General features: G+C 34.7%; 1 protein-coding gene across 1 annotated transcript; it reads right to left on the reverse strand.

Annotated features, from left to right (window-relative positions):
- Positions 1–9,981: 9,981 nt before the first annotated feature.
- LOC133329003 (cytochrome P450 6a8-like) lies at positions 9,982–11,520 on the reverse strand. Its single transcript, XM_061537502.1, has 2 exons — positions 10,461–11,520; positions 9,982–10,397 (listed from the first exon to the last, which is right to left on the reverse strand). Exons 1-2 carry the CDS (start codon positions 11,518–11,520, stop codon positions 9,982–9,984), a joined length of 1,476 nt encoding a protein of 491 aa, XP_061393486.1.
- Positions 11,521–14,841: the final 3,321 nt, after the last annotated feature.

Here is a 14,841-nt window from a genome sequence, read left to right on the forward strand (position 1 = left end):
ACCCTTTACCACACTCTGATACTGGGTATTATGTATTTGTGCATGTGTGTGTAACAGGCAAAAGGAAACGAGATAGACACATTATTCCTTTTGAGAATATGAATAGAATCACTTTCTAAGTCGATTTATGCATGTCCGTCCGTCCGTCTGTCTGTCCATGTTAAATTTGTAGACAAAGTACAGGTCACATTTATTATACGATTTGGATGAAATTTGGCATAGGTCACTTATTTGGACGAACCCTATTGAAATTTGTGAAAATCGGTTCAGATTTAGATTAAGCTCCCATGTACATATATTTTCGTCCGATTTAAGGTAAATGGTGCACCAAAATAAATTTACCTAGCGATTTGCACGAGATTTGGCACAGTGTACTGAATTAAGGCTAGAATGATTTGTGCAAAGTTTCATGAAAATCGGTTCAGATTAAATATAGCTTCCATATATATTTTCGTCCGATTTAATGCAAATGGTGTACCAAAGTCCCTAATGACCTTGCGATTAGCACGAAATTTGGCACAGTGTTCTGAATTAAGGCTAGAATGATGTGTGCAAAGTTTCATGAAAATCGGTTCAGATTTAGATATAGCTCCCATATATATTTTAGTCCAATTTAATGTAAATGGTCTACCAATGTCCCTATATATCCTTCGGTTTGCGCGAAATTTGCTATAGCGTAATGAATTAGGTCTAGAATGATGTGTCCGAAGTTTCCTGAATATCGGCCCAGTTTTAGATATAGCTCCCATATATATTTTCGTCAAGTTTTATATAAATTGTGCACCAAATGCCCTATATATCTTTCGCTTTGCACGAAATTTGGCATAACGTACTGAATTAAGTGTAGAACAGTGCGTGTCAAATTTGGTGAAAATCGGTTCAGATTAAGATATAGCTCCCATACATATATTTTCGTTCGATTTTATGTAAACGGTGCACCAAAGTCCTTATATATCCTTCGATTGGCACGAAATTTTACATAGCGTTCTGAATTAAATCTAGAACGATGTGTGCTAAGATTCGTAAAAATCGATTCAGATTTAAATATAGCTCCCATTTATATTTTCGTCCGATTTTATGTAAAAGGTGCACTAAAGTTCCCATATATATTTTTCGATTTTCTCCAAATTTGGCTCGGTGTACTGAATTAAGGCTAGAATGAGTTGTGCAAAGTTTCATGAAAATCGGTTCAGATTTAGATATGGCTCCCATATATATTTTCTCCCGATTTTAAGTACATGATGCACCAAGAACTCAAAATGTTGTCGGTATGCACAAAACATACTGAAATTAGTATTAGTTTAACTGTGACAAGTTCCAATGAAATCGATTTAGATTTCGATAAAGCTTTTATATATTTTTTTAGACCAATTTTGTGTAAATGGTATACCAAACTACTCATGCTTATCAAATCGGACACCCGGATGGATATTTGCTTTAAATTTATTTATATAATTTTGTCCCATTGTAAGTAGCAACTCTCTATGAAAAATATTGTATAGGTTTCAGAATGGCATGTGTATGGTCCTTCAAAAATGCCACGTCTGTTAGGATTAATCTCTTGAATATACCCAAAGTGGTGAAGGGTATCATATAGTCGGCCCGTCCGTCTTTACTACTTTCCTTACTGGTTTAAAAAAATTTTTTTCAATGCTCTATACAAGGCGGGGATTTTTTAAAAATATTTTTTTTTTTTTAATTTTTCAATTTTCCTTTACCTTAACAACCCTCCTCCGGCATGTTCTGCAAACATAAAAAAATTACGCTTTTTGTTCTTTCCAGGCCTCACGGTTATACCGCAGCTATGCATTTAACTGCAAAAGAATGTCCTGCTGCATCCTGCCGGACAAATGCAAATCCTGTTCGCGTTGGTGGCTGGGGCCGTATATGTGTTAATGCATGAGTGATAATTAAGTGGCCACAGTTTTTTGTTCCATTTTTGTTTTTGTCATCGTCCTCATCGTCCTGCCAGGGCTTAATGTACATTTCTTTCTATCGTTCGTTCATTCTTGCCATCCATGTTTCCGTCAACAACAAAACTCACACTCTGAACTTCTTGGCTTTTTGTGTGAGTTTTTTTTTTTTGTTCGTCGTTTGTTTGTTGATTTGTCAACTCTTATTTTTCCTCTCTTCCATTTCAATTAATTTTTTAACTTTTTACTTTCAACCATTATTTTTTCTTTTTGCTGGTTTTTTTGTTGTGTTTGTAAAAGAGCTTTGTTTTAGTTGCTGATGATGATGAGGAGGTTGTTCCTGCCGCTGCCGCCGCTGTTGTTCGGCATCGTTTGGTTTGTAATGCTCTTGACTTTAAAATTGTTATTCAATTTGTTGATTTGTTTTTGGTTTCATTTATTTTTCCCCCAAACAAAAGCGACAATGAAAAAGCAAAAATATAAGAGGAATGGTGAAAACCTCTTCCCCAACCCCCTAGAAAAATCACATACACCCCCTACAAAAATTACCCAACTTTCCTTTCAAACATAAAGTGCATTTAAATGTTGTTATTGTTGTTACTGCTGTCGTTTCAACCATTGAGGAAAATTATTCATCTGTCACATGGAACAATTTTGTTGTTGCTGCTAATATTTCTCCCCTGCCTTCTCCGTCTGGAATTGATGATGACGATGTAGTTTGGGGGTTTTGAAGGGAGTGAAAATGCATTTTAAAAAATTTGAATTTATTTTCCTGTGCTTTTTTTTGTCAACACACAAAATACATACACATGTACATATGTGTTGTGTATGTGTGTATGCGTCTCGTTTTCTGTCTTTGCCTCGAGAATGAGGAAACGGATGAAATACATTTGCATAACATCTTCACAACAAAAGTATTCAGACATATGCTACAAACTTAAGCGAATTGTAAAAATTGAACAACCATTAGGTAAGGTATTTCGAAAAAATATCCTGAAAAAATGCAAATGTTTGAATTATTATTTCAATTGTTCCAAAACAAGGGATTTAAGGCATTAAATCTGAAAAAATTGATTAAGGGTGAGGCTAATCTAATGCTTTCACGATCTGGTAATTTAAAAATCCACGCCTCTTATAGAGCCCTTAAAAATATTCTTTAAAAAATCCACGCCTCTTATAGAGCCCTTAAAAATATTCTTTAAAAAATCCACGCCTCTTATAGAGCCCTTAAAAATATTCTTTAAAAAATCCACGCCTCTTATAGAGCCCTTGAAAAATATTCTTTAAAAAATCCACGCCTCTTATAGAGCCCTTGAAAAATATTCTTTAAAAAATCCACGCCTCTCATAGAGCCTTGAAAAAATATTCTATAAAAAATCCACGCCTCTTTCAGACCCCTACAAAAATATTCTTTAAAAAATCCACGCCTCTTATAGAGCCCTTAAAAATATTCTTTAAAAAATCCACGCCTCTTATAGAGCCCTTAAAAATATTCTTTAAAAAATCCACGCCTCTTATAGAGCCCTTAAAAATATTCTTTAAAAAATCCACGCCTCTTATAGAGCCCTTAAAAATATTCTTTAAAAAATCCCCGCCCCTTATGAGCCTTGAAAAAAAATATTCTTTAAAAAATCCACGCCTCTTATAGAGCCCTTGAAAAATATTCTTTAAAAAATCCACGCCTCTCATAGAGCCCTTGAAAAATGGTCTTTAAAAAATCCACGCCTCTTATAGAGCCCTTAAAAATATTCTTTAAAAAATCCACGCCTCTTATAGAGCCCTTAAAAATATTCTTTAAAAAATCCACGCCTCTTATAGAGCCCTTAAAAATATTCTTTAAAAAATCCACGCCTCTTATAGAGCCCTTAAAAATATTCTTTAAAAAATCCACGCCTCTTATAGAGCCCTTAAAAATATTCTTTAAAAAATCCACGCCTCTTATAGAGCCCTTAAAAATAATCTTTAAAAAATCCACGCCTCTTATAGAGCCCTGAAAAAAAAAATATTCTTTAAAAAATCCACGCCTCTTATAGAGCCCTTAAAAATATTCTTTAAAAAATCCACGCCTCTTTATAGAGCCCTTGAAAAATATTCTTTAAAAAATCCACGCCTTTTATAGAGCCCTTGAAAAAATATTCTTTAAAAAATCCACGCCTCTTATAGAGCCCTTGAAAAAATATTCTTTAAAAAATCCACGCCTCTTATAGAGCCCTGAAAAAATATTCTTTAAAAAATCCACGCCTCTTATAGAGCCCTGAAAAAATATTCTTTAAAAAATCCACGCCTCTTATAGAGCCCTGAAAAAATATTCTTTAAAAAATCCACGCCTCTTATAGAGCCCTTAAAAATATTCTTTAAAAAATCCACGCCTCTTATAGAGCCCTTAAAAATATTCTTTAAAAAATCCACGCCTCTTATAGAGCCCTTAAAAATATTCTTTAAAAAATCCACGCCTCTTATAGAGCCCTTAAAAATATTCTTTAAAAAATCCACGCCTCGCCTCTTAAAGCCCTGAAAAAATATTCGTTAATACATCCACGCCTCCCATAGAGCCCTGAAAAAATATTCCTTAATACACCCACGCCTCCTATAGAGCCCCGAAAAAATATTCTCTAATACATCCACGCCTCCTATAGAGCCCTGAAAATATATTCTTTAATAAATCCACGCCTCTTATAGAGCCCTTAAAAATATTCTTTAAAAAATCCACGCCTCTTATAGAGCCCTTAAAAATATTCTTTAAAAAATCCACGCCTCTTATAGAGCCCTTAAAAATATTCTTTAAAAAATCCACGCCTCTTATAGAGCCTTAAAATATTCTTTAAAAATCCACGCCTCTTAAAAATATTCTTTAAAAAGTCCACGCCTCTTATAGAGCCCTTAAAAATATTCTTTAAAAAATCCACGCCTCTTATAGAGCCCATGAAAAATATTCTTTAAAAAATCCACGCCTCTTATAGAGCCCTTGAAAAATATTCTTTAAAAAATCCACGTCTCTTATAGAGCCCTTAAAAATATTCTTTAAAAAATCCACGCCTCTTATAGAGCCCTTAAAAATATTCTTTAAAAAATCCACGCCTCTTATAGAGCCCTTAAAAATATTCTTTAAAAAATCCACGCCTCTTATAGAGCCCTTAAAAATATTCTTTAAAAAGTCTACGCTTCTTATAGAGCCCTTAAAAATATTCTTTAAAAAATCCACACTCTTATAGAGCCCTTACAAATATTCTTTAAAAAATCCACGCCTATTATAGGGCCTTTAAAAATATCCTTTAAAAATCCACGCCTGTTGCCTTAATAGTCCTTGTGAAAATATCCTTTAAAAATCCGCGCCTATTGCCTTAATAGTCCTTGTGAAAATATCTTTTTAAAATCCACGCCTATTGCCTTAATAGTCCTTGTGAAAATATCCTTTAAAAATCCGCGCCTATTGCGTTAATAGTCCTTGTGAAAATATCCTTTAAAAATCCACGCCTATTGCATTAATAGTCCTTGTGAAAATATCCTTTAAAAATCCACGCCTATTGCCTTAATAGTCCTTGTGAAAATATCTTTTTAAAATCCACGCCTATTGCCTTAATAGTCCTTGTGAAAATATCCTTTAAAAATCCGCGCCTATTGCATTAATAGTCCTTGTGAAAATATCCTTTAAAAATCCACGCCTATTGCATTAATAGTCCTTGTGAAAATATCCTTTAAAAATCCACGCCTATTGCCTTAATAGTCCTTGTGAAAATATCTTTTTAAAATCCACGCCTATTGCCTTAATAGTCCTTGTGAAAATATCTTTTTAAAATCCACGCCTATTGCCTTAATAGTCCTTGTGAAAATATCTTTTAAAAATCCACGCCTATTGCCTTAATAGTCCTTGTGAAAATATCTTTTTAAAATCCACGCCTATTGCCTTAATAGTCCTTGTGAAAATATCTTTTAAAAATCCACGCCTATTGCCTTAATAGTCCTTGTGAAAATATCTTTTAAAAATCCACGCCTATTGCCTTAATAGTCCTTGTGAAAATATCTTTTAAAAATCCACGCCTATTGCCTTAATAGTCCTTGTGAAAATATCTTTTTAAAATCCAGGCCTATTGCCTTAATAGTCCTTGTGAAAATATCCTTTAAAAATCCACGCCTATGTTGATGATAGTCTCTTAAAAAATATCCTTTAAAAATCTACGCCTATTGCCTTAATAGTCCTTGTGAAAATATCTTTTAAAAATCCACGCCTATTGCCTTAATAGTCCTTGTGAAAATATCCTTTAAAAATCCACGCCTATTGCCTTAATAGTCCTTGTGAAAATATCCTTTAAAAATCCACGCCTATTGTCTTAATAGTCCTTGTGAAAATATCCTTTAAAAATCCACGCCTTTTGCCTTAATAGTCCTTGTGAAAATATCCTTTAAAAATCCACGCCTATTGTCTTAGTAGTCCTTGTGAAAATATCCTTTAAAAATCCACGCCTATTGTCTTAATAGTCCTTGTGAAAATATCCTTTAAAAATCCCCGCCTATTGCCTTAATAGTCCTTGTGAAAATATCCTTTAAAAATCCACGCCTATTGTCTTAATAGTCCTTGTGAAAATATCCTTTAAAAATCCACGCATATTGCCTTAATAGTCCTTGTGAAAATATCCTTTAAAAATCCACGCCTATTGGCTTAATTGGTCCTTGTGAAAATATCCTTTAAAAATCCACGCCTATTGCCTTAATTGGTCCTTGTGAAAATATCCTTTAAAAATCCACGCCTATTGCCTTAATAGTCCTTGTGAAAATATCTTTTAAAAATCCACGCCTATTGCCTTAATAGTCCTTGTGAAAATATCCGTTAAAAATCCACACCTATTGACTTAATTGGTCCTTGTGAAAATATCCGTTAAAAATCCACGCCTATTGCCTTAATTGGTCCTTGTGAGAATATCCTTTAAAAATCCACGCCTATTATTATTAAGGATAATAGAAAAATTGAAAAATTGAGAAAAATCCTTAAAAATCAACGCCTATGGGTCTCAGAGAAAAATTCTTAAAAAAATTCCGTCTAACCACCGCAGTGACGTCATCACTTAGAAATTTGGAACAATTTAGTTTTTTTTGTAAAAATTTCTGACAAACACCAGGCGCCCAGAATTTCATAGAAAGTAGCAGGTTGACAAAAATGAAAAAAATATTTAGGCGCCTGAAAGTATGCTCTGAATATTGTAATTGCAATTTTTGTTAGGGCATTGCCAGATTAAAATTTTAATTTCGGTGAAAATAGATAGGCGCCTGAAAGTATGCTTTGGTTTTTTAGTTATACGGAGTTGCCAGAGCAAAATTTTTGGCGATTTATTTATTTTTTTCTGGCTATTTGATGCTGGGCGCCTGGTATTTTTCAGAAATTTTTAACGAGAACACAACTCTTTTTTGTATTATCGAATGACGTCATATAGAGAGTGGAAACTGCCATAAAAACCCTACCTTGGTAAATAAAACACATTTTTTTTTTGTTGGAATTTCATCCTAATATTTTTTATTTTTATTGCAGATTTGAAAATTATTTTGTATTCAAAAAACTTACAATGAGGAAAACTATATTCGGAATTTTTATCCAATAAGAAGCCTCCATTTTCCGAGAATGTCATCCCTGACTGCTCTGTTTTGATGATTTGAAAGACCTCGCACAATATTTTCTCAAACTCAGTAAAACCTAATACTTTGACAAATGAGATCTGAAACGAAATGTTAAAGGTTCAAAAAATAAAAATTAATAAAATGTAAATGATATGAAAAAAATAAATAAATGTGTTTTATTTTCAAGGACATTAAACATATGTAGAATTAAAAAAAAAATATTTTTGAGCGACGTGAGGCGTGGATTTTTATTTATTTATTTATTTTTTTAAACAACCACTCCTATTATGGACAAAGAACGTTCATAGTGACCTTTGCTTAATATGCACATGGGTCCTAGGTCACTCCTAGCGACAGATTAGCAAACTAATAGTTTTCAACCACGATTTTACGGCAGTTAATGTAGTGGGGACAACAACCGTAACTTTGCGGAGAAGTAGTGCAGGCATGTCCTCATTAGACCAAAAAATTCAGAAAGCTGTTATAAATAATATCACTTTCCAACACTGGTTGTACAGTTGAACAATACTTTTCGACGAACTTAAGTGGTTATAGGCTAAGCTATTAAACTATTTTAATTATTAATCTTTGCAATAGAGGGAGCTTACGTATGTCGTTTTGATTTTACATGCTTAAAAACTTCACCCTCAATATAATATTATTTATTAACCAGTAAGGAAAGTAGTAAAGTCGGACGGGGAAGACTATATGAAACCCCTTCACCACTTTGGTATATTCTACATATATATCCTAATAGACGTCGCCTTTCGAAGGCACATTGACATCAAATTGAACGAACTTAAATCTGCGATCTTTATCTATATGTAAACCGACTAATGTCAATCCGTACATATATTTTAATTCGTGCAGATTATAAATCGATTTATATATGGACCTAATTCAATACGTTATGCCAAATTTCGTGAAAATCGAAAGATTTATAGGGACTTTGGACACCATTTACATTAATCGGACGAAAATATATATGGGAGCTATATCTAAATCTCAACCGATTTTCTCAAAATTTAACACACCTCATTCTGGACCTAATTTAATACGCTACGCCAAATTTCGTGCAAATCGAAAGGTTTATAGGAACCCCATTTCAAATAAATCGGACAAAAATATATATGGGAGCTATATCTAAATCTGAGCCGAAACTTAGCACACATCAGTCTAAGCCGAATTTAGTACGCTGTACCAAATTTCGTGCAAATAGAAAAATATATAGTGACTTTGGTGCACCATTTACATAAAATCGGACAAAACTATACATGGGAGCTATATCTAAATTTGAACCGATTTTCACGAAACTTAACACACCTCATTCTGGACCTAATTCAGTATCCTATTTAAAATTTCGTGCAAATCGGAAAATTTTTAGGGACTTTGGTGCACCATTTATTTAAAATCGGACAAAACTATATATGGGAGCTATATCTAAATCTGAACCGATTTCTACGAAACGTAGCACACATCATTCTAGGCTTAATTCACTACGCTGTGCCAATTTTCGTGCAAATCGGAACATTTATAGGGACTTTGGAGCACCATTTACCTTAAATCGGAAGAAAATATATATGATAGCTATATGTAAATCTTTACCGATTTTTACGAAACTTTGCACACATCAGTCTAAGCCGAATTTAGTACCCAGTGCCAAATTTCGTGCAAATCGGAAGATATATAGGGATCTTTTTTGTACAATTTACCTTAAATCGGGCGAAAATATATATGGGAGCTATATCTAAATCTGAACCGATTTTTACGAAACTTTGCACATATCAGTCTAGACTGAATTCAGTACGCTGTGCCAAATTTTGTGCAAATCGGAATATTTACAGGGAATTGGGGGAACCATTTACCTTATATCGGACGAAATTATATATGGGAGCTATATCTAAATCTGAACCGATTTTTACGAAACTTTGCAGACAACATTCTAGACTTAATTCACTACGCTATGTTACATTTTGTGCAAATCGAAAATATATACCGATTTTGGAGCATCATTTACATTAAATCGGGCCAAAATATATATGGGAGCTATATCTAGATCCGAACCGATTTTTACGAAACTTTGCACATATCAGTCTAGGCTGAATTCAGTACGCTATGCCAAATTTTGTGCAAATCGGAATATTTATAGGGAATTGGGGGAACCATTTACCTTATATCGGACGAAAATATATATGGGAGCTATATCTAATTCTGAACCGATTTTTCCCAATTTCAATAAGGTTCGTCCTTGGGCCAAATAAGTGACCTATGCCAATTCTCATCCAATTCGGATCATAAATGCGACTTGTACTTTGTTCACAATTTAACATGGACAGACACACGGACGGACGGACATGCATAAATCGACTTAGAAAGTGATTCTATGCATATTCTTTTCCTTTATTTGTAAAAAAAACCATGCCTCTTATAGAGCCTTCAAAAATATTTATTTTGCTAATTTTCATATTTTTTCCACCTTCAAATAAATCGGCTTAGTGGGCACCAATGCCTCACTATAATCGGAAAATTCAATTTCTTTGCTAGTTTGGGCAGATTCCGAAAATTGATATTTTCTCATTAGACTAACAAGGCCACATTTAATTTGCAATTGAGCCAAACGCATGGCAATACAATTCCTTGGTCCCTCGCCAAATGACAAAAATGCTTGCGGATGGCGTTTCCTCTCTTCCGATGGGGCGAATCTCTCAGGTTTAAATTCTTTGGGATTTTCATAAATATCTGCATCATAATGTATGGCCTTGACGGGTATAAGGACATCGGTATTTTTCTCTATGGTAATATCGGTGCCGGGAACCTTATAATCTTCCAGGGCCAGGCGTTGCAAATAGGCAAAGGGTGGGTACATGCGTAGGGTTTCTGCGAAGGAGAGAAGGAAGTATGAGGGAGGGGAGTGCAAAGATGAGTAGAAGTTCTGCTTACCTGTTATAACCTGATCCAAATATTTCATATCGTTAAGGGCTCCATATGATACTTGGTTGTTATGCTTCTTGAGAGTCTCCGTGATGTGTTTCCTTAGTTTCTCCTGGACATCCTCATGCCTGGCCAATTCGTAGAGAAGATAGGTCATTGTTGCTGCTGAGGTCTCATAGCTGGCGGTGAAGAATCCATAAAATTGTGCCGCCAATTGTTCCGCCTCCAAATTCATTTCACCAAAATTTTTCATTAACAATAAAACATCGATGAAGTCATTGCGCACCACACCGCTTTTCTCACGTTTTACGAAACCTTCCCGGACCACACGTTTGAAGAAGCTCTCTACATCTTGAGGGAATTTCTTCAAGCCAAACAATTTCATCAGATCAAAATACGTGGCCTTAAAGAAATGACATTTGATGCCAATATCTTTGCTTGGCAAAATTTGGGGAATCATCTGATAGAACTCTTCCTGCTGGGGATCTTTAAGGCTGTTGCACTCCAGACCAAATAGACAGCTTCCAAAGACATCCAAAATAAATCTACCATTCAGATCATGGACATTAAGGGACTCACTCTCCGCTATGGCCGATCCATAAGCTTCCACATAATTCTCCGCCACCCTTTGCAGGCTGGGCAACATAAATTCCAATTTTTCTGCGGTAAATGCCGGAGCCAACTTATTTCGCAATAAACGCCACTGGACCTCCTCTACATTGAAGAGATGTTGAGACAAATGGTCCTTCTCATTTTTATACCACAGGCGACTGGCAAAGAAATTGAAATCTTTCACCAATACCGACTTGGCCAGATCCAAATCCAAAATCACCGCCACCGGTTGGGTGTAAATATAAAATCCCGCCAATTTTGCCTTGGACCGGAATTCATCATACACCTCCTTCAGTATCTGACGATGATTAATGCTTCGTAATTTCCTCAAATGACCCACCAAAAAGTGAGGTTTCAATTGTTTCACACCCTGCAGATCCCAATAATTATATTTCATCTTCAAATAGCTTAGCAGGGAGGACAGTAGTGTCCAAATGATTATCATCCAAAAATTCATTATTTTATAATCAGTTCGATGATAGATTTCTGAGAAAAAAAGAAAATTTTCCGTACACCTTTGCTAGAAGTTGTGGAGATACTAATCTCCCCCTCTATGCTATCATTGGAACAGAACAGACGTCAGTCAGCTTAGCTCACCCGATGGCGACGTCTTATCACATTTTCTTTTATCTTTATATCGAAGATTTTTTTTTTTTTTTTGAGATAAGATATGATGGTGATCGGATGTGATTTTAATTTCGAATGTGGTGGAGATTGGGGAAATTTAAGAATCTGTTTGAAACCTTGACCTAAAATGAAATGAAGAAATGTTTAAATAAAAATAAAATATATTTTTTAATTTGTTTTTCAAGCCTCCATACTTGGCGTGGTTTTTATACCCTACACAACTATGTTATCGGGGTATTATAGCTTTGTGCAGCCCCAAGAGTTTGTAACGCCGCGAAATATTGTTCCTAGACCCACCTTTATGTATACCGATCGTCATATTTCGACTAGCTGAGTCGATCTAGACATGTGTGTCCGTCCGTTCGTCTGTCCATTATAATTTGTAAACACGAAGATTCAGTTATGGTCAAGGACAACGCCTATAATTTTCGATGAAGATCGGACAATAATATTTGGGATGATGTAGACCGAGAACTTATTTTTTTGTGTTTTTTTTTTCGAGTCGATCTATAGGCCACAATTGAAAACCGAATATCACAACACGACCCACGGGAATCTGGACAAGTAATTAAAAGGGCTGTACTGAATATTAGTAACATTTGTAGTCGGTCAAAATGGTGCAAATATCGCGAAATATTGCCCAAGCTCAGTACATAGATCCGCAGAAAGTTAGATTTTCGTGGAAGTTGTGTAGGGTATCATATGGTTCCCCCCGTCCGACTATACTGCTCCGCTCCTGGTTTAAAAATATTTTTTCAAACACCCTTCACCACACTGTGCTACAGGGTATTATGTCTTTGTGCATATGTTTGTAACAGGCATAAGGAAACGAGATAGACATATGGTTCGTTTTGAGAATATGCATGGAATCACTTTCTGAGCCGATTTATGCATGTCCGTCCGTCCGTTGTAGATGTTAAATTGTAAACAGAGTACAGGACACATTTATGATCCGATTTGGATGAAATTTGGCAGAAGTCACTTATTTGGCTAAAGGACGAACCCTTTTGAAATTGAAGAAAATCGGTTCAGATTTAGATATAGCTCCCATATATATTTTCGTCCGATTTAAGGTAAATGGTGCACCAAAGTCCCTATATACCTATCGATTTGCACGAAATTTGGCACAGCCTACTTAATTAAGCCTAGAATGGTGTGTGCTAAGTTTCATAAAAATCGGTTCAGATTTATACATAGCTCCCATATAAATTTTCGTCCGATTTCATGTAAATGGTGCACCAAAGTTCCTATATATCCTTCGATTTGCACGAAATTTGGCATAACGTACTTAATTGAGCCTAGAATGATGTCTGCCAAATTTCGAGAAAATCGGTCCAGATTTCGATATAGCTCCCATATATAGTTTGGTCCGATTTCATGTAAATGGTGCCCCAAAGTCTCTACATATCTTTCGATTTGCACGAAATTTGGCATAACGTACTGAATTGAGCCTAGAATGATGTCTGCCAAGTTTCGAGAAAATCGGTCCAGATTAAGATATAGCTCCCATATATAGTTTCGTCCGATTTCATGTAAATGGTGCACCAAAGTCCCTATATATCCTTCGATTTGCACGAAATTTTGTACAGCCTAATCATTTAGGCCTAAAATGATGTCTGCCAAATTTCGAGAAAATCGGTCCAGATTTCGATATAGCTCCCATATATAGTTTGGTCCGATTTCATGTAAATGGTGCCCCAAAGTCTCTACATATCTTTCGATTTGCACGAAATTTGGCATAACGTACTTAATTGAGCCTAGAATGATGCCTGCCAAGTTTCATGAAAATCGTTCCTGATTTAGATATAGCTCCCATATATAGTTTCGTCCGATTTCATGTAAATGGTGCACCAAAGTCCCTATATATCCTTCGATTTGCACGAAATTTGGCATAACGTACTTAATTGAGCCTAGAATGATGTCTGCCAAGTTTCATGAAAATCGGTCCTGATTTAGATATATCTCCCATATATAGTTTTGTCCGATTTAATGTAAATGGTGCACCAAAGTCCCTATATATCTTCGATTTGCACGAAATTTGGTACAGCTTAATCAATTAGGTCTAGAATGATGTCTGCCAAGTTTCGTGAAAATCGGTCCGGATGTAGATAGATATAGTCCCTTTTATTATAGATTGAGTTTAAGTAATTAACGCACCATATATATTTTCTCCCGATTTCAAGTAAATTGGGCATCAAACTCCTCATGTTAGACAGATTGACATCAAAGTTTGCACATCGTACAAAATTGAGCACAAAATTATATAGTTGCGTTTTCTAGAAGTACAGACATAGCCCTACGGATGACATATTTATATTTGTTTGACGTCGATTTACATACTTTATGGATAGATCTAGGTAGATTCACATTTAGATAAATATCACATATTTTATTTCATCCAATTTCATGCTAATAGTCCTGTTTAATATGCCCATAGTGATGAAGGGTATCATATAGTCGGCCCCGTCCGACTTTACTACTTTCCTTACTGGTTTTTTTGAGTTATGCCTGTCTTGCAACAAATGAGCGATATGTAGAATATACCCTAAGTGGTGAGGGGTATCATATAATCGGCCCAGCCCGACTTAACTGGTTTTATATTATATTTCGTATATTTTTTTGCTTTCCCAAATATCCGATTCACTTTCACAAATTTTGAGATGTCTAAATTTTTTCCTTAATGATTTTATTTTATTTTTAAAATGTTCTAATTTTTTATATTAATTAACTAATTATTTTTTTTTAAGTATCATGCTTTATTATCTTAATTTTTTAACACTGATGATGTTGTTGATGCCTTTAAGAGTGTCTGTTAATTTTTTTTGATTTTTTTATTTGTTGTAAAAAAATCGTAATTAAATTTGATTAACAACAAAATAGCGTGCGGACGTGTGGTATGTACAAATAACCGCTTATTACTGATAATTTCAGTGTAGTTAAAAAATAATCCGGTTTTAGACGCTATGCTAATATTTCAATGCAATTATTCAAAATGTTATTGAATTTTTAGAGTCGAAACGAGTTAATCTACATACTACGCTCTGAAGAATTTTGACAGGCAGGCGGGTATTAAGAAAGCTGAATTATGCATTTGTATAAAATAAACAAAATAATACAATATTAAAAAAAAAATTACACGTTTTGAAAAAGT

Source organism: Musca vetustissima, unplaced genomic scaffold (assembly GCF_032173495.1).
Source record: "Musca vetustissima isolate MV318-11 ecotype Yass unplaced genomic scaffold, APGP_CSIRO_Mvet_v1 utg42741, whole genome shotgun sequence".
Classification (NCBI taxonomy): Eukaryota; Metazoa; Arthropoda; class Insecta; order Diptera; family Muscidae; genus Musca; species Musca vetustissima.

Bases quoted from the DNA above. Each gene is read 5' to 3' on its own strand.
- LOC133329003 (XM_061537502.1), bottom strand. From the start codon at position 11,520: ATGAATTTTTGGATGATAATCATTTGGACACTACTGTCCTCCCTGCTA. The intron at 10,398-10,460 runs GTAAGCAGAACT...TCTCCTTCGCAG, and splicing joins TTTGGATCAGGTTATAACAG to AAACCCTACGCATGTACCCA.